The 24,307-nt window shown below is 38.8% G+C and overlaps 9 protein-coding genes across 9 annotated transcripts; 4 read left to right on the forward strand and 5 right to left on the reverse strand.

Annotated features, from left to right (window-relative positions):
- Positions 1-50: 50 nt before the first annotated feature.
- On the forward strand, positions 51-3,453 carry VTP21DRAFT_7156 (uncharacterized protein; the record flags this gene model as incomplete). Its single annotated transcript, XM_069397866.1, has 17 exons — positions 51-222; positions 313-428; positions 551-654; positions 732-801; positions 866-939; positions 1,003-1,101; positions 1,160-1,467; positions 1,529-1,644; positions 1,703-1,895; positions 1,953-2,057; positions 2,119-2,229; positions 2,291-2,373; positions 2,441-2,548; positions 2,624-2,737; positions 2,801-2,912; positions 2,974-3,299; positions 3,358-3,453. 17 exons carry the CDS (start codon positions 51-53, stop codon positions 3,451-3,453), a joined length of 2,307 nt encoding a protein of 768 aa, XP_069255383.1.
- A 255-nt stretch (positions 3,454-3,708) lies between these two features.
- VTP21DRAFT_7157 (uncharacterized protein) lies at positions 3,709-5,560 on the forward strand (the record flags this gene model as incomplete). The annotated part of the gene is made up of 4 exons (XM_069397867.1): positions 3,709-3,753; positions 3,864-4,118; positions 4,181-5,246; positions 5,310-5,560. The coding sequence occupies 4 exons, from the start codon at positions 3,709-3,711 to the stop codon at positions 5,558-5,560; spliced, it is 1,617 nt and encodes a 538-aa protein (XP_069255384.1).
- A 774-nt stretch (positions 5,561-6,334) lies between these two features.
- VTP21DRAFT_7158 (uncharacterized protein) lies at positions 6,335-8,148 on the reverse strand (the record flags this gene model as incomplete). The annotated part of the gene is made up of 9 exons (XM_069397868.1): positions 6,335-6,492; positions 6,568-6,712; positions 6,773-6,804; positions 6,880-6,990; positions 7,062-7,113; positions 7,174-7,239; positions 7,309-7,452; positions 7,507-7,917; positions 7,969-8,148. The coding sequence occupies 9 exons, from the start codon at positions 8,146-8,148 to the stop codon at positions 6,335-6,337; spliced, it is 1,299 nt and encodes a 432-aa protein (XP_069255385.1).
- A 1,750-nt stretch (positions 8,149-9,898) lies between these two features.
- VTP21DRAFT_7159 (uncharacterized protein) lies at positions 9,899-11,475 on the reverse strand (the record flags this gene model as incomplete). Its single annotated transcript, XM_069397869.1, has 4 exons — positions 9,899-10,477; positions 10,539-10,607; positions 10,668-10,767; positions 10,838-11,475. The coding sequence occupies 4 exons, from the start codon at positions 11,473-11,475 to the stop codon at positions 9,899-9,901; spliced, it is 1,386 nt and encodes a 461-aa protein (XP_069255386.1).
- Positions 11,476-11,846: 371 nt separating this feature from the next.
- On the forward strand, positions 11,847-13,628 carry VTP21DRAFT_7160 (uncharacterized protein; the record flags this gene model as incomplete). The annotated part of the gene is made up of 8 exons (XM_069397871.1): positions 11,847-11,970; positions 12,036-12,114; positions 12,183-12,243; positions 12,302-12,475; positions 12,548-12,622; positions 12,687-13,388; positions 13,451-13,479; positions 13,538-13,628. The coding sequence occupies 8 exons, from the start codon at positions 11,847-11,849 to the stop codon at positions 13,626-13,628; spliced, it is 1,335 nt and encodes a 444-aa protein (XP_069255387.1).
- A 338-nt stretch (positions 13,629-13,966) lies between these two features.
- On the forward strand, positions 13,967-19,090 carry VTP21DRAFT_7161 (uncharacterized protein; the record flags this gene model as incomplete). Its single annotated transcript, XM_069397872.1, has 8 exons — positions 13,967-14,234; positions 14,294-14,452; positions 14,507-14,662; positions 14,721-14,823; positions 14,897-15,108; positions 15,175-15,807; positions 15,869-16,635; positions 16,697-19,090. 8 exons carry the CDS (start codon positions 13,967-13,969, stop codon positions 19,088-19,090), a joined length of 4,692 nt encoding a protein of 1,563 aa, XP_069255388.1.
- Positions 19,091-19,282: 192 nt separating this feature from the next.
- VTP21DRAFT_7162 (uncharacterized protein) lies at positions 19,283-20,209 on the reverse strand (the record flags this gene model as incomplete). The annotated part of the gene is made up of 2 exons (XM_069397873.1): positions 19,283-20,094; positions 20,185-20,209. 2 exons carry the CDS (start codon positions 20,207-20,209, stop codon positions 19,283-19,285), a joined length of 837 nt encoding a protein of 278 aa, XP_069255389.1.
- A 326-nt stretch (positions 20,210-20,535) lies between these two features.
- On the reverse strand, positions 20,536-22,667 carry VTP21DRAFT_7163 (uncharacterized protein; the record flags this gene model as incomplete). The annotated part of the gene is made up of 7 exons (XM_069397874.1): positions 20,536-20,974; positions 21,036-21,286; positions 21,341-21,460; positions 21,526-21,581; positions 21,645-22,256; positions 22,324-22,419; positions 22,517-22,667. The coding sequence occupies 7 exons, from the start codon at positions 22,665-22,667 to the stop codon at positions 20,536-20,538; spliced, it is 1,725 nt and encodes a 574-aa protein (XP_069255390.1).
- Positions 22,668-22,754: 87 nt separating this feature from the next.
- Positions 22,755-24,162, reverse strand: VTP21DRAFT_7164 (uncharacterized protein; the record flags this gene model as incomplete). Its single annotated transcript, XM_069397875.1, has 9 exons — positions 22,755-22,789; positions 22,858-22,874; positions 22,946-23,127; positions 23,233-23,274; positions 23,342-23,401; positions 23,465-23,512; positions 23,579-23,837; positions 23,894-24,032; positions 24,114-24,162. The coding sequence occupies 9 exons, from the start codon at positions 24,160-24,162 to the stop codon at positions 22,755-22,757; spliced, it is 831 nt and encodes a 276-aa protein (XP_069255391.1).
- Between the last annotated feature and the right edge of the window lie 145 nt (positions 24,163-24,307).

The raw sequence follows: 24,307 nt of genomic DNA on the forward strand, positions 1-24,307 counted from the left end.
TTTTCCTTTGATCAATTGGTGATTTCTCGGAGACTCCACTCCTCCAGACAATGGATCGAAACGCGAGTAGTTCTAGCAGTAGCTCGTCCGCGAGAAAGCGCAATCTCTCAATATCTAAGAATATTTTTTCAGAAAAGCCATCTGAGACTAATTCGTTGAAGCCAAACAGAGGATCGAGCACACCAGATAGACCTAAGAAGCTCGTTATTAAAGGTTTTAAAGGTATGTATTTCTCTTGATCACACCCTATCCAATTTAAGAGCTGAAGCCATTAACTTTAATTTGAATGATAATCTCTTCTCTTACAACCAGTTAAACCAAAATTACCTGATAATTATGAGGCAGAAACGTGGGCAAAACTTCAGTGTGCTGTCCGCGCAGTACTAAACAATAGGGCTGTATCAGATAGTCAGGAAGAACTATATAAGGTTGGTAGTCATTTTTTCTGTTCCGTTCTTTATTCTTTTAACCCACTTGAATTACTCTATTCGTTTATCACCATTTTGGTGGCAAATTTCTGAAACTTATATATGCCAATATTCTTGTACAGGATTGCGAAAATTTGTGCCATCATAAACTTTCCGATGTATTGTACGAGAGATTAAAGAAGGAATGCGAAAACCATGTATTGAAAAGATTATCAAAACTTCGAGAGTAGGTATAAGTTGATGCCAAGCTATTTAATTTCCTACTTATAGTATGTTTTTTTCAAAAAAAAAATCCCTATGTAGCACGCAGGGCGACAACGAAGTGTTTTTGAAAACAGTAAAAAATTATTGGCTAGATCATTGTCGCCAGATGGTAATAGGCGGATATTCTAAACTGATTAGACTCGATAACTAAAGCTAGTGAAATTTTTAAATAGGTGTTGATTCGAAGCATATTTCTTTATCTTGACCGCACTTATGTTCTTCAAACTTCCGGCTTGTCGTCACTTTGGTAAAAATATATTCTTTTTTCAGGACAGATGGCGTTTGGATTAATATTCTGGACTTTTAATAGGGATATGGGGTTAACACTTTTCCGCAAGTTGATCATGGAAGAGCAAGATGTACAAACGAAGACGCTTCGGGGTATTTTAGAGCTTATTCATAAAGAAAGGTAATCCTATTGAAAAATAAATATTGTATGCGAGGTATTGACTAATCCGTGTGTACAGGAGTGGAGAATCAGTTGACCGCTATCTTTTGAGTTCATTATTGCATATGTTTTTGGATCTCGGGATTTACCACGAAGTGTTTGAAGAAGCTTTTTTGCAAGAGACACAACAATATTACCATACTCAAGGAGAAGAGCTTGTGAATATGTATGAGGTTCCTCAGTATCTTCGCTACGTTAAGGCACGCTTGATCGAAGAAGGCGAAGAGAGAATTAACCATTACCTTGATAAATCGACCAAACAACCCTTAATTTCTGCTGTAGAATCAGAGCTTTTAGAGCGTCATATTCAAACTCTTTTACAGAATGGTAGTTCTTCGCTATATCAATTATCTCCAAACCTATTATCTAACATTTTACTTCCAATTAGGTTTTTCAAGTATGATGGACCGCAACCACAAGGAAGATCTGAAGCTTATGTACAATCTCTTTGCTCGCGTTCGAGGTCTTGAACATTTGCGTGGATTTTTCGGGGCATATGTCAATGTATGTAAATTGCTATAGAGAAGCTTTCTATATACTTTCACTTAATTAATTACCATAGCAATACGGAACGAGCATCGTTAAAGACCCAACGCATGACCCGAATATGGTCCAGGAACTCTTGGAATTTAAATCAAAAGTGGATTGTATTTTAAACGAGAGTTTTGCACGTAACGAGCAATTCGCTAACTCTCTCAAAGACAACTTTGAGCGATTTATTAACTCGAGACAGAATAAACCCGCAGAACTCATTGGTAATATATATTTCGTCTTTCGATAAGTCTCAGTAATTACATCTATTCTTTTATTAGCCAAATACGTTGATACAATGCTTCGGTCAGGAAACAAGACAGCATCAGACGAAGAAATCGAATCTATTCTCGACAAAGTGCTTATACTGTTTCGCTATATCCAGGGTAAAATTGGAAATACCTGATAGCTCTATGGCTATTGCCTAATTCAAGTATAATTTTACAGGTAAAGATGTGTTTGAAGCATTTTACAAGAAAGATTTGGCGAAACGATTGCTTCTTGGCAAGTCTGCTTCAGTTGATGCGGAAAAGAGCATGCTCTCGAAACTAAAAGCAGGTGAGCTGGATTTATATATATACTCTTTCTACCTTCAATTTAACTAAAAGTTGTTTGTTAGAATGTGGTGCTGGATTTACTAGCAAACTGGAAGGCATGTTTAAGGACATTGACATTTCCAAGGACATTATGGCGTCTTTCAGAGTAAGAGAGTTCATTCTGATCTATATTTAAATGTCATTGCTTAAATTGCTAATTTTGCCTGTTGAAGTCCTCTAAATACCACGATCAGATTCACGGGTTAGAGCTAACGGTTAATATTCTTACCCAAGGCTTCTGGCCAACCTATCCCCCAACCGAATTAACCCTTCCCCCTTTCGTAAGCCCCTTTTCATATTACGTGTTTTAACTTGCTAAATAGAACTAACAATTAATTGCCAAATTTCAATAATAGATGGCTGAAACGCAAGATGTCTTCAAGAATTTCTATTTGGGAAAGCATAGCGGAAGGCGCCTTTTCTGGCAGAATTCTCTTGGCCACTGTGTTCTAAAAGCGATATTTCCAAAGGTATTTCTTTTGACATATATCTTCACGCAGCTCTAATATATGCTCATATTTGTGTATGAAAAGGGTAATAAAGAGGTGCAAGTGAGTTTATTCCAAACGGTGGTTCTCCTCCTTTTTAATGACTGCTCACGGCAGTCAATTCCATACAGCGAGATTAAAGAAATGACGAATATAGGTAAATTTATTTCGTATTGACTTTGATTAAGATTATTTATTGTTATTCTTTGCATATGTAGAGGAAAAAGAACTACGTCGCACTCTACAGTCACTGGCATGTGGCAAAGTACGCGTTCTAAACAAGCATCCTAAAGGGAAGGATGTAATGGACGATGATTCTTTTTCTTTCAATTCCGACTTTACTTCACCTCAATTTCGTATCAAAATCAACGCGATTCAACTCAAAGAAACAGTGGAGGAAAATGCAAGCACACATGAGCGCGTGTTTCAGGATCGGCAATACCAAGTGGATGCTGCAATTGTGCGTATTATGAAGGCGCGTAAAACACTTACTCATACTATGTTGATTAAAGAATTATTTGAGCAACTGAGATTCCCGGCTACGGTATGTTTAATTTTTTTTAATAGTTAATAATGATTTTTGACTTGATATAAAATAACAGGCTGCGGACTTGAAAAAGCGCATTGAATCTCTTATCGATCGCGAATATCTCGAAAGGGATCAAGACGAGGCTAGTACATATCACTACTTGGCCTAACAAGTTGGCCCTGTATTTTCATTACTAGAGTTTGTTTCTTGTCCTTTTGCTGGTATATTGGTGGTATTTGTATTTTATTTTGCCTTTTTTTAATTTCATAAGTTTTGAATGAAAATTTTCGATTTTAAGTGACGTGCAACAGTTTTTATAAAGTCACTTGTTCACGTTTCTCTTCATACTTTCTGCCAAGTTGACATATATCTAATAGCCACAAAAAGCACATTTGAATTTAATTATAATATTCAGTGTAATGCAATGTATCAACCTTTCTTGCGAGAAGGGGAAAATGACACAATCGAGGTGATTTTCTTTAACCTAGAATTCTGTAGTCTTTTCTTTTGGCTCTATTATATGAACTAAGGTCATCAATTATAAACCGTGGTTTAATTTTTCTTCTTTCATCCTACTAGCCACATTGGGATGATGTACTTCGCTTCCCTGCATCCCGGTTTCGGCCACCAATCTCTCATAACAGACGTGACTCCGCCACAGCCTCTTTTTACGATACATCCGATGGGGAGGATGACGAGGAAAACCGAAATGTTGAACAGAGGAGACCACTACTCGGAGGGAATCCCATGCATCCTTCTAGAAAACTTGTTTCAAAACTAACCAAGACATTATGGAAAAGAGCCTTTGTTTTGAATCTATTCCCTGCAGCTGTGGTAAGGATAGACTTTAGACTTTATATCCATGCTTCTTGCTTTGGGCTAATTTATTGGAAAAGGCTGTCGCTTGGTGCTCAATTCCTTTGCCCTTCAAATATTTAGAAAATATGTACCCAGGCCAGCCTCCAGGAAATAGAACTTACTCTGATGCGATTACACTAATGGATTTAAAGGAAGGAACTTGCAATGGCGATCCAGAAGACGATTTAATTAACATCAACTTTTGGTTTTTCCTATTTTTCTACTTTGGCTTCTATAACGCAATTGCTCTCCTACTCATCACCAAAATATTCAATATCTATTCACTTAATTGGTGGCCAAAATCACTTGGGGGCAGAACGGCCTATCTTATTTTTTGGCTACTTTCGCTTGGTGGAGGCGTTATTATCCATTATTTCACTCGGTTGGAGCAATACAATTTAACCTGGGTTTTCAACACATTTGGCACAATGACTATACCTCCTGTGCTCTCCATAATCTTAATCCACCGCCAGAGCCGCAATATATACCGTGGAGCCCTTACAGAAGCACAAAAGACGTTTTCAACAACAAGTGAATCGTTAATGCCTGCTTCCTACAAGAGATTCCTTTGGTTTTGTCTAGCATTGTTTATGCTTCTTGTGTCGTTGGTGGCGGGTGAAACCTACACTTACATATTCATTAATTGGCCACCAAATTCGAGTTTGGAGACCTTCATATATGTGTACTCATGGGTAGCTACTATTTATTTACTTGATGCAATTGCGGAATACGTGGTGGAATATCGCGTCAAATCTTATCCATTGCTCACGCTGTTCAAACTCTACTTTTTCACGGTGTATTTTGTATTCTACCGCAACCTTTTTGCTCAGTTTAGAAGTCCCCAGCAGTTCGCTTGGATTCAGGCAGGTGCTTCGCTGTGGGTTTGCATTTTCTATCCCATTTGCATGACCCGCACCACTCACTGGCTGCTAGTTCGACTTGTTGGCCTCCGGCGATCTTATGAAGAATACAAATTGATGATAGGGAGATCCTTCTATCTACGCAATTTAGCAGAAAATACGACTATGATTGCATTCTTATGTTGGGTAACAATACTACATTTCGGGCCAAACCGTGCTGTTTACCCATATTTCCAGTTTTGTGGTGAGTTTCATCTCCTCAATTTATTTCAAAATCTTTGGCTTTAATCACACATTCATATAATAGCATCCAACAACATCAACTTTAACTTTACACTGTTTGCCTCGTTGGTGGTTTGGTCAAATGAATTGGCAAGTAGCTTTGTGACTCGCCTTATATTTCGACACTTGTTTCGGCTGGATGTGACTCGAGAAGCAATTCACGATTTCAAACGCTATCCAGATCTAATAGTTGCTCTGGTGCTAGTGATGATCCACGTCATGCAAGATATGCTCTTTGCGTTGTTGAAACTAAGCGGATTAAGCACACATGCATAATTCCTCTCTTTTTATTTTGCGACTTTTTATATATTGTATCCTGTGCTTTTTGCTATCAAAAGTAAAGCATCTATAGAAGAGTATCTCCCCCTTCTTCCAATTATATTCCACATATTTTTGCTTGATTTTCCCCCTTTTGACCACTTGTTCTATAAAGCACCCTTTTTATTCTTATGTTTTATACGCATTGTTTATTCCCCATTGCTATTAATAAAACACTTGATATTTTTTGAATTCTCCGGCCTTATCTTTTTGATTCGTGCAGAAGCATCCGCGTAGTCCCGAATTAAAAATGGGTGAAAATAGGTATAATATAAAGCTTTACATGAACTTGTGAATAAATTGCAGGATGCTTCTCTCTTTATATGAGAAGACTTCCTGTAAACACAATTCAGATAACATATATGTAAGTTTGTTAAAAATTAAGTGAGAATAAGAGAGGTTCACTAAATGAGATATCCAGCTGGTTCTCATTTTAAAATACACTGGCTTATGACACCTACTAATTTATCCTCTTAATATTCAGTATTTTGCAAAATACTGAGTATATTAAGAAGAAAAATATTAAGAAGAAGTAGCCTGTCCGATATACAGTTGTACACATTCGTAAGCTTTAAATTGGAATTTGAATACATATCGGGACATACCCCTTACTTCGAATAATCTTATTTCTACGTTGCTCAGTCGGTAACTTAGAAATATCTTTGAGTTATACAACAAAGATTGAATTTTATAAATCAACCTAAATAATATTATACAAGTAACAAGAATAACTCAAACTTTCTTAGGGTTAGTCAAGACATACTGCATCATCTCCAATACTCCAGCCAAAGTTTCATTGCCCGAAGGAATGATTTGTGCGGGGGGCAGGATAAAGCCGTAACGACCTTTATCACGAAGTTCAATGGTATAGGCGTACGGCACTTTGGGCACTTGAAGGATATAGTAAATTAGAAATGAGATCTTGAATTAAGATATTCCTTTAATTTTTCTTGAAGATATCTTACCCGCCGTGGCCCAATCGACAGTGTCACCAGTAGTCGGGTAGCTAGTTCTACAACTCTGACCAGCCGTGTAGGATGTCCCAAATGTTCTCACTGCATCAACAAATTTCTTAGCTGCTGCAGAAAGGCTAGGAGTGTTCGGAGGATCCTAGAGGTAAACCAAAAATTAGAATTTATAAATGTAGATAATTAAAATACCAAGACATACCAGATCACATGTGTATCCCCATGGCCAATATACTATATAAATGCATCAATGCCCATAATAACTTAAGTGAAAATAGAAAAGAACATATAAAAATAGAAATCCCCTACCTTCTTGACTGTAGGAGTGAAAATCGATATAAATATCAGGTTTTTGAGCTGTGATAAGGTTCGCCATGCCTTTTGATTCGGGAGCAGAAAAGGCAGATGGGCCGTGATAATCTATAATATTAGAGAAGCGGCTCTTATTTACGATACTGAGTTTAGCTGTAAAACTCGAAGTTCCGTCTTACCTTCGTCACATGGATTGTTTGACGAACCCGTACCTCCCCAATTCGGACCATTCTATAATATTAGATTATCAGAAGATTGATATGAAATTATAAAAAAAGATTCTGTTCTTACAAAATTACGATTGTTATCTGTGCCTACACAGCTTGAACCTCGATTTGGCTGTCTATTTTTTCTCCACTGATAAAGGTGAGAAAGTGAAAGAGCAAGATTAGTGCCTGATCAAATATACAACAAGATTTTTCGTACCATACGATCACGTAAGGTATATGCATATCCATCTGGATTCAAAAGAGGGATGATGTGGATATCATAATTATCAACAAGAGAAGTAATCTTTTGGTCTTTGCCGTATAACCCTACAAGGGCATTCATGATGTACGTGGTAGTAGCCTAAATACACAGGGTTACAAAGATTCGGTCAAAGTCAAACCTAATTGAACTTACTGGAGAGATCCATTCTCTGGCATGTATTCCACCGTTAAAGACAAACTTTTTCTTGGGGTTTTTACCCTTGATTCTCAGACCAAACAAATCTCGTCCTTCATACGACTTGCCGGTGCTTATAATTTCAGTATTACTAGGATAATCATCGTGCAATTTGCGCACGAAAGCTAAGAGCTCTTCGTAAGTGTGATACTTTCGGAAAAAGTCAAGATTTGGTGGTTGAGAATCAGCAACCACCTGGATGTGCATTTCCTCCTCTTTATTCGATTCGGTTATGGCTTGTTGTAAGTCAGGTATTTTCACTTGAATGGGCGACTTAATAGTCTTTTTAACAGCCTCTCTGAGTTCAGGTGGAATACGGATGTCCACTTGACCCAACTTAAGTGCTGTCCACGCATCGATACGGTTTTTCTAAATCAATATTTAATATGCTGCTACAATAGTCGCTTTCATATAGCTTACCTTGACAAAATCGGCCAGCTGATTTAACTCTTCCTTACTTCTAACTTGTACAGTGATAACTTGGTGGCCTTTATATGTTATAGTTTTACTTGAAGGACTGCTTGTGTCCTGCACCTCCTGAGCTGCTACAACTGCCGTAAAACAGGCAGCTGCAATGATAAGAGCCCGATATAACTGCATATTTTCTTGAGAACGAAGAATAGGATATGGCTAGTTTTCGACGCAATCGAAATCAGATGAGTATTTATATTCCAATACTTCTACAATTTTACAAATTATTACGGAAGACTATGTTAATGCCCATAGAAGATTACTTAAGTCTATATAAAATAAATTATTACGGCGGAGTTTGCAATTAACTCTCATATCAAATGCTTAACTGAATCGTGAAATCACTAATATAAATGACAAAAGCAATGTACTACGATTCAGTCTCTAATGCCCACACTTATTTATTAGAAATTATTTTGTGAACTTATTGATGTTCATTGTTCACAATTTTTATTAAGGTAGATATAACCCATTTAACATACAGATTTAACATTAATTAGAACACACGCAATTGCGACCCCTAAATCATGCTTTACAAATAAAGTATTGAAGCTAAGGGCATGTGATTGGAATTACACAAAAAGAAAATTCAGCACGCCTCCCTATTTAATTATATAATTTATATTCTGTATGGAATCATTTAATGGTTTGGGTCCACAAAAACGGCGATCTGCTGACGGACTCTCAGCATACTCTCCAGGAAACTTTTCTTCCTGGCCAAAACACATTTTAACATGAAGTATAATTTCATAGGTATTAAGACAAATATCTCTTGACAGAATCATTAGGTTCAATATTATATAGAGTAAAAGTTTGGCATCTAGAATAAAGAGCAAGTCAGAAAATTGGGTCTATTAATAAAGAAGAGTTGTTTCAATATTTTGGCATCTGCAGCCGTACGCCCACGCCCGTAATCATGCGCCAGAGTAGATATGTGGATATACTCGCATCGCATCATCCAACAAATGATGTATGAGAAAGTAAGATAGATATCTGGCTTTATTAAATAATCTGGGGTCCGCTAATAAACTACGAATCTCAAGAGAGAAAGAAGAGAAATGGAAAACTCAAAGTAAATAATAAATCCATAAATATACCAATATTCTATTTTGCTAATTAATCTAATTCTTGCAAGCGCTGTGTATATGATATAAATTATTATATCCCACTCGAAATAATTAAACAGGAAATCAATGCTTGTGAGAATATCGGCATAGTTTCTGAACGCTGATAAAGTTGTATTTGTTAGCTCTTCCTCTCTATTAAAGCGACGTATCCACTATTAGAAATCTATATTTGAAGGGGAATTCAAAGTTAAAGAATAAGCTTGGAGTATAAGTCTACCCAAATATATATATATGAGAGCACAGTTGCGCTTTAGTTGCCCAGAGAATAAGACATTGTGGATGCAATTGACTAGGATTTTTTTTAATGGTATTATGGTTTATAAAAAGTTACAGCAATTATCCGCGTGGTCATTCCGGCTTTACGAATTGCATGTCAAATTGCCAAAGTAAGGTGAATGGGTTAAATAGTTCCAAGAATAATCTTCTTGAAATTGAATAGGGTAATCAGGAGTTAAGTAACCGGTTAAAATATCGTCATTTTAACTCGATATAGAAATTTAGAGCGCCAAAGAATTATTGTGAAATGATGACGGTTATATTTGGATTGATGGTGTATTACTTTATTATTGAGATTATTATTAAAAAAACAAACACAAAACACACAAGAAAATAATTCATGAAAACTATACTGCTAAAAGGAAAAGCAAAAGAGAATTGAACAGAAGCTACAACATAAACAAAAAGAAAGGGATACATATATATATGTGCATATATATATGTATATGTATATATATATTTGTGAGCGAATTTTTTTAATACAAAGAATCGTGAATTTCAACGCTCTGCCCCCAGTGTGGCTCCAGATCACTTCCCATGCTAGGCACAAATCCCACTTCCATCATTGGTGGGGAAAAAGCTTGACTAAGAAAACCGTTTGTTTCGACTGAGGAAGCTGTTGAATTAGCGCTAGCTACGGGGCTTGGGTGCCATCCTGGTGATATCTGCACGGTCAATGATTTCTCGTTAGCGAGAGTAGGGGATAAAATATCCCCCGATTCACCGTCAAAATGTGGAGCGGATCCCGTGTACTGATGTTGGCTACCATTAAATTGCTCGATATCGGAGGTGGGAAATGTATTCCATTCGGTTATGTCAGCCGGAGTGGATATAGGTATTCCAGGTTGAAAAACGTGTCCCAAAGAAAACGAGAAAAACGGGTCTAATCCGGCGGTTTCAACTGGGGATTCTGGTGGACCAGGCTGGGCATTTATAGCAGATGCCTCCGACTGGGATTCACAGCGGTTATGATGGACGGATGGAGGTGGGGGTGGCGGTGGCAGTGAATGCGAAATATCAGTGTCAGTTTCAGTAGTAGAACTTCGACGACGTTGCTGAAAAATCTTGGGTAAGTTTATCTGAATTTAAAATGGAGATATAATTTTGACGAATTACCTGCTCTTGATACACTTTAATCTCCTCCTCATATTTTCCTTTCTCTTCTCGAAATTTGATTTTGTATGGCTAGGAGAACGAATAACATGGTCAACTATAGCCTACTATTGACCGTATTCATTAAATTACCTCTTTCTCTTGCTCTGTCATGCTGTTCCAACGAACTGCAAGTAATTTAACGCGCTCCGTAAGACTAATATTGTTATCTTCACCCATCAGCTCATTAGCTCTGCGCAATGTTAATATAAAAACCATTATTATATACAAGAAAAATTCGATAAGTAACAAGCAAAGTATACCGTTCCGATTGAAGAAAATGCATGAAAGCATTGCGTGGGCGCTTTGGCCCATTTCTCACTTTGTTCTTTTTATCGCTCGCGTCTTTGGACTTTTTTCGTCCCTCACGATCAATACGCGACTTTTTTGGGCGTTGTGGCGCGAGAGGAAGAGCGTCTACGCTCAAGCGTCTCTTGTTCCGTTGGGAAATAGTTGCGTCCACTTCTGAATCGGCCACAGTGAACATATCATTTAGTGATGAGGAGAGATCAGCATGTTCAGTAGAAAAGGTTGTGTGCCAAGTCGGAAGACTGTGACGTCGTCGCAGTTGAGCAGCAGACTGTGCAGCCGCCGCTGCTGCGGCTGCAGAAGAGGAAGAGGTATGTTCCGTGTCCCAGTGATGAGGAGGGTGGGGATGAATAGAAAGTGAGAGGGACGCCGGTGGAGGGAAAAATGATGACTCATCCGCTGCAGCAGTAGAAAAGGCCATTGATAACGGGTCAAACGCCAGCCCATGGTGTTGAGGCGGAGGGGGAGGAGGTGGAGGAGGGAAATTATTAAGCTGTGCACCAGAGTCCAAGTAGAAGCCGAAGGAAGAGAGGTCGTTAGTAGCGTTGTGGTTGGCAGCGGGGTGGGTATCTGGTGAATCAGATTGGAACATGCTGATGACGGGTATTCCCCTCCTATAGGTTTTTGAAGCTATATCTTTTTATCCCTTCCTCTTCAGAGAAATAGAAGTGAAAAAAAAATAGAATAAAATAAAATAAAATAAAATGAGAAAGACTAAAAGCGCCCCATTCAAGAAACCTATTGTTGGACGAAAAGTTTTTTTATTAAGGGGTAAAAAGAAGGTGATAGGAGGAGGAAGGTGGAACCCAATTACAGGTAGAAACTCTATCAAACCTAACCTAATTAAGCCACTTTTAGGTTTCAATTATACGTGTTCATTTTATGGATTTTCATTAATCTAGAAAAAGCGTTAAGCTAGTCGATTCTATAACCTTTGTCCAAACATTTTAAATCACATATACAATGTCAGACGACGATTTCATGCTTGAAGAAGAAAACGAGGATGAGGACTACGATTTTGATTATGAGGATGATGATCAAGAGGAACCGGATATAGATCTTGAAAACAAATACTATAACGCCAAAGGTGATCTATTATACTTATAATATTTTTTCTGATTGAAGTAATTCAGACTATTTCCCTCATAATAGCAAAGAAAGAGGAGGACCCATACGAAGCTATTGCAGAATTTCAAGGAGTCGTTGACTCAGAGCAAGAAAAGGGCGACTGGTAAATATAGATTTTCAGATCGCCTTTTAATATTGATATTTAATTTAATATTGCCAATACTTTATCAGGGGATTTAAAGCTTTAAAGCAGATGGTGAAGCTATCCTTTTCTATACATGATTATAATTCGGTACAACGATCCCTTTTAATTATTTCCAGTTTAAGTACTTACATTCTCTATTGTTTAGGCATTGCTCTATTACAAGCAATTGTTGACTTATATTAAATCTGCCGTGACGCGTAATTACAGCGAAAAGAGCATTAACAATATCCTCGATTACATTGCTTCCTCACAAGATATGTCATTTCTTGAAGAATTTTATTCCACAACCTTAAGCACAATGCAAGATGCAAAAAATGAGGTGAATAGCTAATGAATATACTTTAACTTTTCTTTTTGTATTAATAACGTGTTGACTTCATAAAATATCTAGCGATTATGGATCAAGACAAATCTTAAATTAGCAAAGCTCTGGCTTGATCGTAAAGAGTTTACGCGCTTGGGCAAAGTGATTAATATCCCCATCGTAAATATTTGAGACGATTTTTCTTACCTTTTCTATCATTAATTAGATTTTACGTCAGCTCCATGCAGCCTGCCAGAAGGAAGATGGGTCTGATGATCAACGCAAAGGAACGCATCTTTTAGAGATATTTGCACTGGAAATCCAAATGTATACTGAGACGAAAAACAACAAGAAGTTAAAAGAGCTCTACCAACAGTGCTTGCACGTAAAGTCTGCCATTCCCCATCCACGTATTATGGGGGTGATTCGTGAATGCGGCGGTAAAATGCATATGTACGAGAAAGAATGGGAAAAGGCACAGACTGATTTCTTCGAGTCATTCAAGAACTACGATGAGGCTGGCAGCCCACAACGAATCCAAGTGCTCAAATATCTGGTGCTCGCGAGTATGCTTACTGAGTCGCAAATCAACCCTTTTGACTCGCAGGAAACAAAACCATATAAGACAGACCCACAGATTGTCTCGATGACTAATCTTGTAAGCGCATATCAGCGTAAGGAAATCAGTGAGTTCGAAAAGATTCTGCGCGAAAATCATGCAACTATAATGGACGATGGGTTTATTCGTCAGCATATTGATGATGTACTCAAGACGATTCGTACTCAAGTGCTTGTAAAGTTAATCAAACCCTACTCTCGAATTGAGATACCCTTTATCTCGCGGCAGCTCAATATTCCAGAAGTTGAAGTTGAGGACCTCTTGATAGGTCTCATTCTGGATAATAAGATTTCCGGCCGAATAGATCAGGTAGAACTACGATAATAGCTTTTTTATTTTGATATCATTCTCATAGTGCCAATTTTCCTTAGGTCAATCAGCGACTTGAGCTGGATAGAGGGTAGGGTCAATTTTTTTTTTCGTATACCTCGTTTTAACCTTGTTTAATGAAATTATAGATCAGCAGGGGGACTTCGATACTCAGCAATGGACAAGTGGACTCGTAACTTGTCTAATCTTTCAAAAAACTGTATCAATAGAGTGGGCTAATCCCGCTTGCTTTTGAATATTTGTGTTTTCCCCTCGGCTATTTTCATATATTTAGGCATTTATTAAAGAAAACCTAGTAAAGGGACAAATGATGGAAATAGAGAATGGATTTAGCTAGAATGGTTTGCTCTGTCTCACTAACATTTCAAAATTACTTATCATTCGCACAGACTTTTGACTTTGAAATCAAACCCAGATTTTTTCTACCACCGTTGTTCTCCCGTGCTTTTGTACCTTCTCCGCTTCAATTCGATTTATCACAAGCAGTTTAAATAATTCTGAAGTGAAAGGTATCTCGACATCATCTACGAGTGGATCGTATAAAATCTTTCACGGCAATGGCAGGGCTGTTCTCCAAAAAGAAAAAGGAGAACTCGCAGAACCAAGCCCAAGCTCAGAATCAAACTCAGGTGCAGAATCAACAGCCCCAACCTCCGGCTAATGCCTATCCATGGTCCACATCTCAACTTCCAAAATCAGGCCAATCGTTTCTCCCTCGCTCATTTCACGCCAGCTGTGCAGTAAGCCAAGGATCCAATGAGGTGTTCATATTTGGAGGCTATGTGAAGAATGAGCTAAAGAAGGATTTGTTCGTTTATGATGCTTGTAGTGTATTTTCTATAAATTAATTCTATCAAGTTTAATTAACCTTTTTTTATGCATAGTGTCCAACTTCACTCAACCTATTTCTACATCTGGCGATGTTCCATCACCACGAGCGCAACACACTGCTGTTACTATTGGCAATTACCTTGTCATTTTCGGAGGAGAGACAAAAAAGAACCAATCTGGATTAGATGACAATATATATTTGATGAATAAGGGTTCGTATTATAATGTATATAATGGTTTTAATTATAACTAATATTGCGCTTTAGGTACAAGAGAATGGACAAGAATTACTTGTCACGGCTCTGTTCCCGTCGGCAGGTTTGGTCATTCGGCTACCAGTATAGGGCCAGCTATGTTTGTATTTGGAGGAATTTCGGATGGCTATTATTTGAATGACCTGGTCTCGTTCGACCTTCGAACACGTAAATATAATGCTTTATATCTCTCAGAATATTTTTTCTTACACATACGATGGTCTAGTTAATTCTCCCTTTCCTAAATGGGATTTTCATGTTGCAAGTAACGCTGGTCCCTCTGGGCGTATGGGACATGTCGCTTGTGCATTTCAAGACAAGTTATACATGTAATTTTTATTTCTGCATCTATTATCCTCCAGTTCAATAGTCTAATATTCTCTCTTTATTGTAATACAATAGTTTTGGGGGAACAGACGGGAAAGTCACATTTAACGACTTATGGTGTTATGACTTCAGCCAAAGTACCTGGCACCAAATTGCTGCTATAGGTTATATCCCCTCACCTCGATCTGGAGCATGCGCTGCAATGGTGGGAGATGTAATGTATGTGTTTGGCGGTCGCAATCAGGAAGGAAAAGAATTGGCAGACTTGTGTGCTTTTAAATTCAGGAGTAATTTATTCTGAAAACTTCCATATAATTTGAACATCTCCCTAATCCTTTATAATACTTTAAAAGATCGACGCTGGTATAGATTCACGAATATGGGGCCCGCTCCCACTTCGCGTGTTGGTCATTCTATTGCACTTTTAAATGAGAAAATTCTCATTCTGGGTGGAGAATTTGCTTCTCAGCCCAAAACTGATGATCAACAAATTATCTACATACTTGACACTATGAAAATTAAATATCCAGCTGATTCGCGCCCTACAACTCCAACTGCCCACATGCAGCAATCCCCGCCACGCAGCTCGACTCCGAGGGTCGATGCCCAAATGAATGGACCAAGCAGCAACGTTAGATATACTATGAATCCTGAATTGGACCGAGCTCAAATCGCCAGGCAAAGTGCTTATTCAACTCAAGGTCCTCCACAACGATCTCCTACTATGCCTCAATTTTCCACGGATCAAAATGCTGATGGGATAGATCGTAGGAGGCCAGTCAAACATCAATCAATGGTTGCAGATGTCTTACAGCGCTCTCGTCCTCAATCGCCGTACGAGGGTAAACCTCCTACTCCTGTATCACCTACTACGTTTGATCAAGAAGTTTATCGACGAATGCCGAGATCTGGCTCACCTCTTGCACATGGCAATCCAGATGCACCTGGTAACAACCAAGGGAGAGGCACGTCTTATTATGGAGATGGTTTGTATATTATATTGTGTACCTTCTTCTCTCTTATTAACTAGTATACTTTTCTTTTCAGCTCGACCTCAGGTTCAAAACCAACGTCTAGGTAATTTTGGACAGCCTCCGCCTAGGCCTTCTCGCGATGGTATCGATATTAGTGATTTGATTGGTGCAAGTAAAGGGAGATCTGATGGTACTACAAGTCCGTCCCCGAAGTACCCACTTAATACTACACCCTCTTCTCCCACATATCCAACTCCATCATCAACTCCAACTGGTGCCGATAGCTTTTACACTATTACCCAAGATCCAAATGCCACTAGGCTGCCTTTGATGCAGTCGCCTGAACCCATGTCAAATATAGAGCAGACTTCTTTTTCCAGCAATCGATCCTATTCTGAAGAGGTCGATGTTACAAATCCTCAGACTACACAAGTAATACGCCCTCTCATTCCTAGCGATCCAAATTCTTCAGTGCCTTCAGACAACTTGCAGCAAAACTCTCAAGATTCCACTATTCCATCACCGACGAGTAATGTAGAAGAGCAATCTACTGGGACTTTACAATCTCGTCAAAAAGAGGGACGTGAGCGTGAACTTCTTCGGGAAATTCAACAGCGAGACCAGATTATCAGCGAAATGAAAAAGAAGGAGCAGTGGTGGCGGACCGAAATAGCACTTGCCCGGAAAATTCGAGCGATTAATCCCAATGATGACGATGAAGACAGGAGATATTCATTCTTAAATGGAGAATCCCTCCCTGATGTTGGAGATAAAGAATCAGATCGGTTTAGAATATTTGATTCATTGGTTAAAGTGAAAACTGAATTAAAACGAGCAAAGGTAGTTATCGTTTGAAAGTTCTTATCGATTGGAATTTACTAACAGGTTTATTATCATATAGGCATCAATTGCTACGCAAGCTCAATCTGCATCTAAAAAAATCGCTGAGGCTGAGAAAATGAGGTCCATTGCACTTCAAGAAGCTGCTTATTATAAATCGAGATTAAAAGCACTTAAATCACGCGATACAACCTCTATGGAAGAGCTGGCACAACTTGAGTCGAGTCGTGCGCAAGAGCTTGAAGAAAAGTTGATAATTTGCCTTCGAGAAAATGAAGGACTGAATGCTCGAATCGACAGTCTAAATAAGGCGCTTAAGCATGAACAATTTGCCCGTCAGGTCACAGAAGAAAGGGCAAGGGAGGCTTCGGAAAGGGCTGAAGAAGCGCATAAATCTCATTCTCGTGGTCTAGATGAACTGGCTACTACGCATTCTCGTGTTGCAACTGCAGAATCTAAAGTGCGAGAGCTCACTGCTCAGCTAGCCGAATTGGTCGCCGATTCCTCGAAATATCAATCGGAGAATTCAAATTTGCAGGAGGAGTTGAATCTGTTACAGCAACGGCTCGAGCAGTATCCGAGCACAATTGAAAAAGCAAATGCTGCCCTTCGAGCTGCTATTGGCCGTGCAGAGGAGGCAGAATCTTTGTGGACTTCGGCACGGAAAGAATTAGAGTCGCTAGAATCCGAGGCTGCGAATCTTCGTTCTGAACTCAGCTCAACACGGCACGAGTTGGAATCTACGAAGTGCGAACTGAATCGGACACAACGGAACGCAGAGCGTGCCGGAGAACATTCTGCGGAGATGGAGCGATTGTGGAAACGAGCCAAGGAAGAAGTGGAAGCACTGCGTGAAATGATGCCAGTTAACGGAGTCGAAGGTTTGATTATTGGCAAATCCCAAAACAGATCCCCTTCGACAGAGGATGTTGGCCAGGACTCGGAATCCATCAACATTAAACAGCAAACAGCTCGCATTTCTGAGTTGGAGGAAAAGCTAAATATGCTATTGGCCATGCAGCGGGAATCACAACAAACAATTGATCAAGTATCTTCACAGCTTTCCGAAGCAAATATGAAGAACTCCCGATTAGAACACGCTAGTATCAAGGCTAAGGCTGAGTCTGCTAGTCTTTTGGAAAAACTTGCGGATATGGCTAATGAACTCTCTCGTATGAAAACAATATTGGCTGAGAAAGAGACCGCCCTCATCGATAAGACTCGTGAGATGGAGGAGGTGCAGATCTATGTCGGTATGATGCGAGAAGCAATGATCCAGAAAGGTTTTCGTTTAGATACTATCAATCCTGAGATGGTGAAATCAGGAACCGAAGTTTTAAGTTTACGCGTTAAAGAGCTCGAGGCCCAGATTACTGAGATGGAGCAGAACCAACAGGAAGTGGCAGAGAAGCATGAGAATGCGCTGTGTGACTTAAGAAAATCTCTTGAGGAGTCGCAGCAGAGTCGTGATGAATATAAGGTTCGGGCCGAAGCAGTTATGAATCGACTTCTAGCTCTTGAAAAGCATGCAGAAGAGCTTGCACATGCCGCTCGGGACACTCCTGTACTTGAAGCACAATTGCGTGCGGCAGAAGAACGTGCAACGCAAGCGGAGCAGGATCTTGCCGATGCTAGTCGCACGTTTGAAGATAAAATGCAGCAACTTGAATCTGATTACCAGACCGCTGTACATTATGTGAAGGGTACTGAATCAATGCTGCGTCGTCTTAAAGCTGAACTCCAAGAAAAGCAAGAAAAGATAGATGAACTTTCCGGTGAAACTATTCGTTTACAACCGCGAAAGAACGACGAAAACTCTTCCGATATTCCAGCGGGCTGGTATGAAGAGAAGGCTGAACTGGAAAAGCGAATTCGAGATTTGCAGACCCGTCTTAATGAAATCAATATTAACGAGAACATGGCGGCAGGCCCGCTCCAAGAACAGTTCAAGAGACTTCAAGAAGATAAATCCGTCCTTGAAACTGAGAATGAGAATCTCCGGGCTCGCCATACGGATCTCTCGCGTAAGGCAAGCAATCGTATTAAAGCGCTCGAAGAGGAAGTGGTACAACTCCGGCAAGCGAAAGATAAAGTTATATTAAACCCTCAAAGTTCTCACCGAGAGTTTGGAGATAACAGTCCAGAAAAAAATGACCAATTGGTGCTTGAGCGGTACGAACAGGCAATTCGGCAACTTGAACAAGAAAAGCGAGAGCTCCAAGAGCGGTATCGAGATTCCGAAAATAAGATCTCTCTTCTCCTTGACCAACTTGATCACCAGCACCAAGTAGCATCCCCCCATGTCTCATCAACTGACCTGATGTCCTCTATTAACCACTTTTCTGCCAATCGCGAATCGCATCAAGACGATCCTCGTGCGGTTGACGTGCTTCAAAATGAAATTGAAATATTACAATCGCAGTGGCAGCATGGAGAAAATCAACGATACTTTTAACTTATTAGCTATCAGGATATCTATATCTTTTATTTTTTGTGATTTAAATTATTGTCATTTAAGAGGAACTATTATTTATATATATTTATTATTAAGCTGAATGAATCTAATATATTTAAATTAAAAATAAACTTGTGCTTTTAAATAGATATCATCAAATTAATCAACACACAACGGTTCTTTATTTCCTTTTCAATAGCTCTCACTACTCTTGGAGAAATAGTCGATGGCTTCTATATAACTCGAAAGTCCTCCAACGTCGATGCGACCGCTTATTGGTATAGCAAATAAAGAGTGCTTATCGACAACCCAAGAAATAAATTTGCCGGTGGCATCCACCTCCTCAAGCGAGGCGTTTTGGGACCTCTTTTCCTCCAAAAAGCGAAACACCAACGTGGTAGCAAAGGGAGTAAATAAGTAGAAGCATGGACACGCACTCCGAGAAGAGGTCAGCTTAGGACCTGGTTTCTCCAAGAATCTTGTTACTTTTCGAGATTTGGGCTCATACTCCATGATACCAAACTTATATGTTTCAGCATCCGACACCTTGTATTCGGTCACCAGAGATCCATTTTGCTCCCTCGACATTAAGAAAAACTGATCCAGCTTGAAATCTCTGAGAAAAAGAGTATCTCCGCCAATCACCAATATATGGTCTTCTTCCAAGGAGAAATGTTTGATTCCGAAAGCAATATCTGCAACAGCGCCAAGGCGCGTTTCGTTCGAATTCGTGCCATCATTGCCTATATTGGCTTCAGGCACACCATGTAGCTTCGCCCATTCTACGAATTGTTGATAAAATACATCATTCGAAACTATGAATATATTGCGTTCAGGTATCCCACACTCCTTTAATAACCCAAGCCAGATGCTAATGAGAGCATCTTCGTTAGCAATCGGAAGTAATGCCTTAGGACGCCCTAAGAGATGCTTAAAATTCCCCGAAGCATCATTGATGATATCCTTTTGCAATCGCGTACCATATCCTCCTCCAAGGATGAGAACTATATAATTTAAAGATATATTGTTAATCTGGAATACATTCGTTATAGAATTGCAATATAGGAAGTCACATCATTGAACAAATTATTTACCTTTAATACTAGGTGAATTAGTCATTGAATCTAATATAATTAATTTATTTATCTCAGCTGCTCTTCAGACCTAAGCTCCCTAAAATGTAAAAGCACCGTATTTGTTACACCCTCTTTGTAATAAAATTATTCATGAATAACCTATATTCTCTCGTTTACAAAAATTAAGGTATAGTATATGTGTAGAAAAAAACGGCATAGACTTATAAATATACAATGATGAATGAGGTATAATAATATTTAAAGCATTGGAAATATCTATATGAATCAATAAAACAAAGCAAAGATCAAAAATCGCAAATTCGATTTAAAGGCAAAAATAGCAAAGGGTATCCCACGGGAAACAGTTGATCACTTGTTTGTATTTGCAATAATGGTTTCGACATCAGTGACTTTTTTCTCAAGCTCTTTCGCATCTCTATATAAAACAACGAGATCGGAAGGAAGTCCTTGTGAAGCCTTGCGCACACGTTCTTCCAAAAATGTGGGGACACATGCTGCGGGAGGCGAAGGTGAAGGCATAGAACCTGTTTTACGTAGAGACTTCTGCGATAAGGAAGACGTCGTAACAGGTCTCTGGTTGTCCTCTGCATGTGGTTCCTCAGAGATCTCCTTTTCTGAAAACACAGGATCTGCTTCGCTTGATTTTGAATTGAAAAATGGAAGTGAAAGGGCCCTCCCGGAGAAAGTAGGACGCGCAGCAATTGTGTTCTTTGTATGGGGAGTAGTCACATCTCGAATGAATATTTTAAGCACCTGGTTTGGATATTTCTTAGCGATGCGAGTATAGCTACGAAGAAATCAATGTTCATATTATCAATAGTAATGATTAAAAAGAACAAAGGACTTACATCTCCAAGTCTACCTCACCGCTGTCCCCTATGAGTATAAATTTACGACCAGGAAAGTCGCTCATAATTTTACTAATTAGCTGCAACTTGGCATCTCCTCTGCCCTTCCACATTGAGTTCACGACATCATTAATGAATCGCAAGTGTGCAGATCCAGGGGGGAATCGGTATGTCTGGAAGAAGCGACGCAGCATTGGGAAGAGTTGCCAAGGAGAATTGGACACATAGTGAAAGGCGACCCCTTTATCATACTAAAAGGATACGATTTAGTGTAAGTTAATAAAATATTAACTATTCCAACATACCCAACGTCGATAAATATCAGCCATTCCAGGTACCTCTTTGGGTGGCTCTAAAAAGGTATTGTTAAAAGCGACTCGAGCACCAGCAAGAATCTGGGTATCTTTAATGGTATCATCAATATCCTAATAAAATAAAATAATAAATATTTCATAAGCAATATAAGGATTATTTAACACCATACACATACTGATATCACTGAAATTCCTTCCGGCTCAATGAGATTTACGACACCCCACACGGGATCTACAGTAAATAAGAGCTAATTGAGGCGCTTTATAGGGATTATATACCGGATATTATATTTACTTTCACTGCCAAGTTCACCAGGATGATGGGCCTGTAGTTTAATTAAACGAGCATCCCGAGCACTTGCTAATCCTTCCATCTTTGCCCATTCTTCTACGAGCTTTGGTGAAACTTGCAGTTCCGCCTGGAAATGTCCAGTTTCCTCTGACTGACAAGCAAGAGACAATGTACTCTCTCCACTGGTAAAAGACGCAGAGCTGAGCGATGTATCAGATTCACCGGATCCCTCGTCTGTAGAATCGGTCTCACTTAAGTGCTCTAATTCTTCCTTAAAAAGCGCGGTCAAGTCACTGCCGATATCATTCTCATCGGGTGCATCTCCAAGGGGCTGAGATTGCATAATGAAAGCGTCTTTAAGTTTAGAATCCTCGGTGAAATTTTCGCATGTCGAAAAGTGTTTGACTTCTTCCGAATCAAATAGCGTGGCACTAGAATGTCCGCTTTCTTCTGGATCTCCATCAAGTTCCAAGTGGTCGGCCTCACTTAAACCTGTAACTCCGACAATGAGTTGCCGCTTGCGAAGGCTCTTTACCATAAACATACTGAAACAAGACTTGAGCATTTCGTCCATTTCTGAGTGCTTGGTTACGCCAGCCCATCTTCTAACTGCCTCTGTAATAAAAAAAAAGCAATTAGGAATAATTGTGTTTAAAGGACCGAGCAATTGCGGGAAACCAACTCAAAACAAGCTTATTCGTGCGATTAGTTTTTTGACTATAAGTCCAGCCACGTACACGTATAGCCCAGGATGCTTCCGATGATGACTTTGAATTAGCTTAATAAATTAGAATTAAGTTAGCTGCTGAAATGCTGAATTGTTGTTTTAAGCTAAACAAGACCAGCGCTAAAGCATTCAAAAAAAACCTACTTACAATTTATTTTTCTCGCGTAGGTTGGAAAAAGCATATAAGACTCAAGCGAAGAAGTGGCAGACATGAACAGAGCGTCCGTCAAATGAGTCTGCGGATTGGATGGAGGCATGGACATGGCCCGCATCTTTGTAGAGGATAATCCGGCTGACATAGGTGTTTGTATTTTTGATGAAAGAGGAGAAAATATTGGGGGTATTTATCAAGTGAGAGATTTCTTGTCTCAGGATCTAAACCTTAATCAGAGACCCAATGAAGACAGTTGCATAATTACCGCTATTAGTAAAAAAAACATAAGAAAATTATCTTAGAAAACTAGCACGGTTTGTTGCTAGAAAACGCGCCTCTAATTCCTAGCCTCCTAATAGATGCGGCTCGCACAGCTGCCAAGGTTAATAATATATTAACTATTGTATATTGAGTGAAAATCACCTTTTGAATTCGCACAACTTGATGTCCACAGACATCTGAATGCGACTCTCTCCGTGGTCTCGCGAGATTTTCCTCCTTAAATCTGAGGGTAGAGACGGAAAGAACAGGGTAGAAGCCGGAAAGATTAAAATGTTTAAGCAAATTATGTTCCGGCCATTTCTCATCAACTTAGAGTCTCTTTTCTGCATATCAATTTTTACAATAATTCAGAACTTTATTACTATTATCAATTATTAATGCTGGCTTGCTTTTCTAGAAAACCGCAGAAAATCGACCTCTATATCTACCGAGCGCTTCTTATGAAATTTATACATCATAGGGACATCAAACTGTTACGGGGCGAAAAAAAAGATCGATCAAAACTATTCTGAGTTAGCAAAGCGTTAGTTAATTTACCTTCATTTCAGCTAACACCTCACATTCCATATTCCATTCAGCACTTTTTTTCATTATATACTGAAAATATAGATAGGCGATAAAATTAGTGAAAAAAAAAGTAGATTGGATGAGTATATGTACCTCTCTTGTAGAAGTTTTATGTAGCGAATACACAGCTCTCTCAGCAATCTGAATATATAATAAGAGAATATGAGAAAGTTGTGTTTGGGCATCTATGTCATAAAATTTACATACACTAACTGCCTGTTTTAAAAATGCCATATCAATGCCCCAATTTTTTGTACCAAAAGGTGGATTCATGACTACAGTGTCGACTTTTCCAGAGAGAATGGGTTTGTTATTAACATCAGGAAAGGCTGTTAAATCAAAGTGCATGAGATCCACGGTATTTTCCAGCTCAAAATCAGATATGTTTTTCTGTGCAATTTCAAGAGCATCTGGGTCAATATCTACTGCTATGACATGCGTTGCGCCAAGAAGACACGAGGCAATGCTACATTAATTGGATTTAAATATATAGTTAACAAGCAAACATATTAAAGAATCAACCTTAAAATTCCACAGCCACAACCGAAATCCGCAACTATCCGACCTTCAATGTCATCATAAGTTGAATGCGCTGTAAAAAGTATCCTAGATGCTAAGTGAGGTGTGGTTGGGTATTGCTCTAATTTAATCTTCGGATTATCTGATTCGATAAAACGGGAAATGACAATTGCAATCTAATAAGCAAATGCATTGGAAAAAATAAATAAATATAAAACTTTACCAAATACTGCAACATCTTGAAGGTAGCCTTCTAATTCTTTCAACCGCATTTTATATAATAAACTATTTGAGGATAGAAAATCTATATTGCCAAATTGATTTGTTATCAATTAAAATTTTGTTGTATATCATTTGAAATTTTATCAAATAATATTTCAAAAAATTTTTCGAAATTGTTTAATATTCAAAATTTTT

The sequence above is a fragment of the Calcarisporiella thermophila genome, assembly GCF_041956535.1.
Source record: "Calcarisporiella thermophila strain CBS 279.70 unplaced genomic scaffold VTP21scaffold_3, whole genome shotgun sequence".
NCBI classification, from domain to species: Eukaryota; Fungi; Calcarisporiellomycota; class Calcarisporiellomycetes; order Calcarisporiellales; family Calcarisporiellaceae; genus Calcarisporiella; species Calcarisporiella thermophila.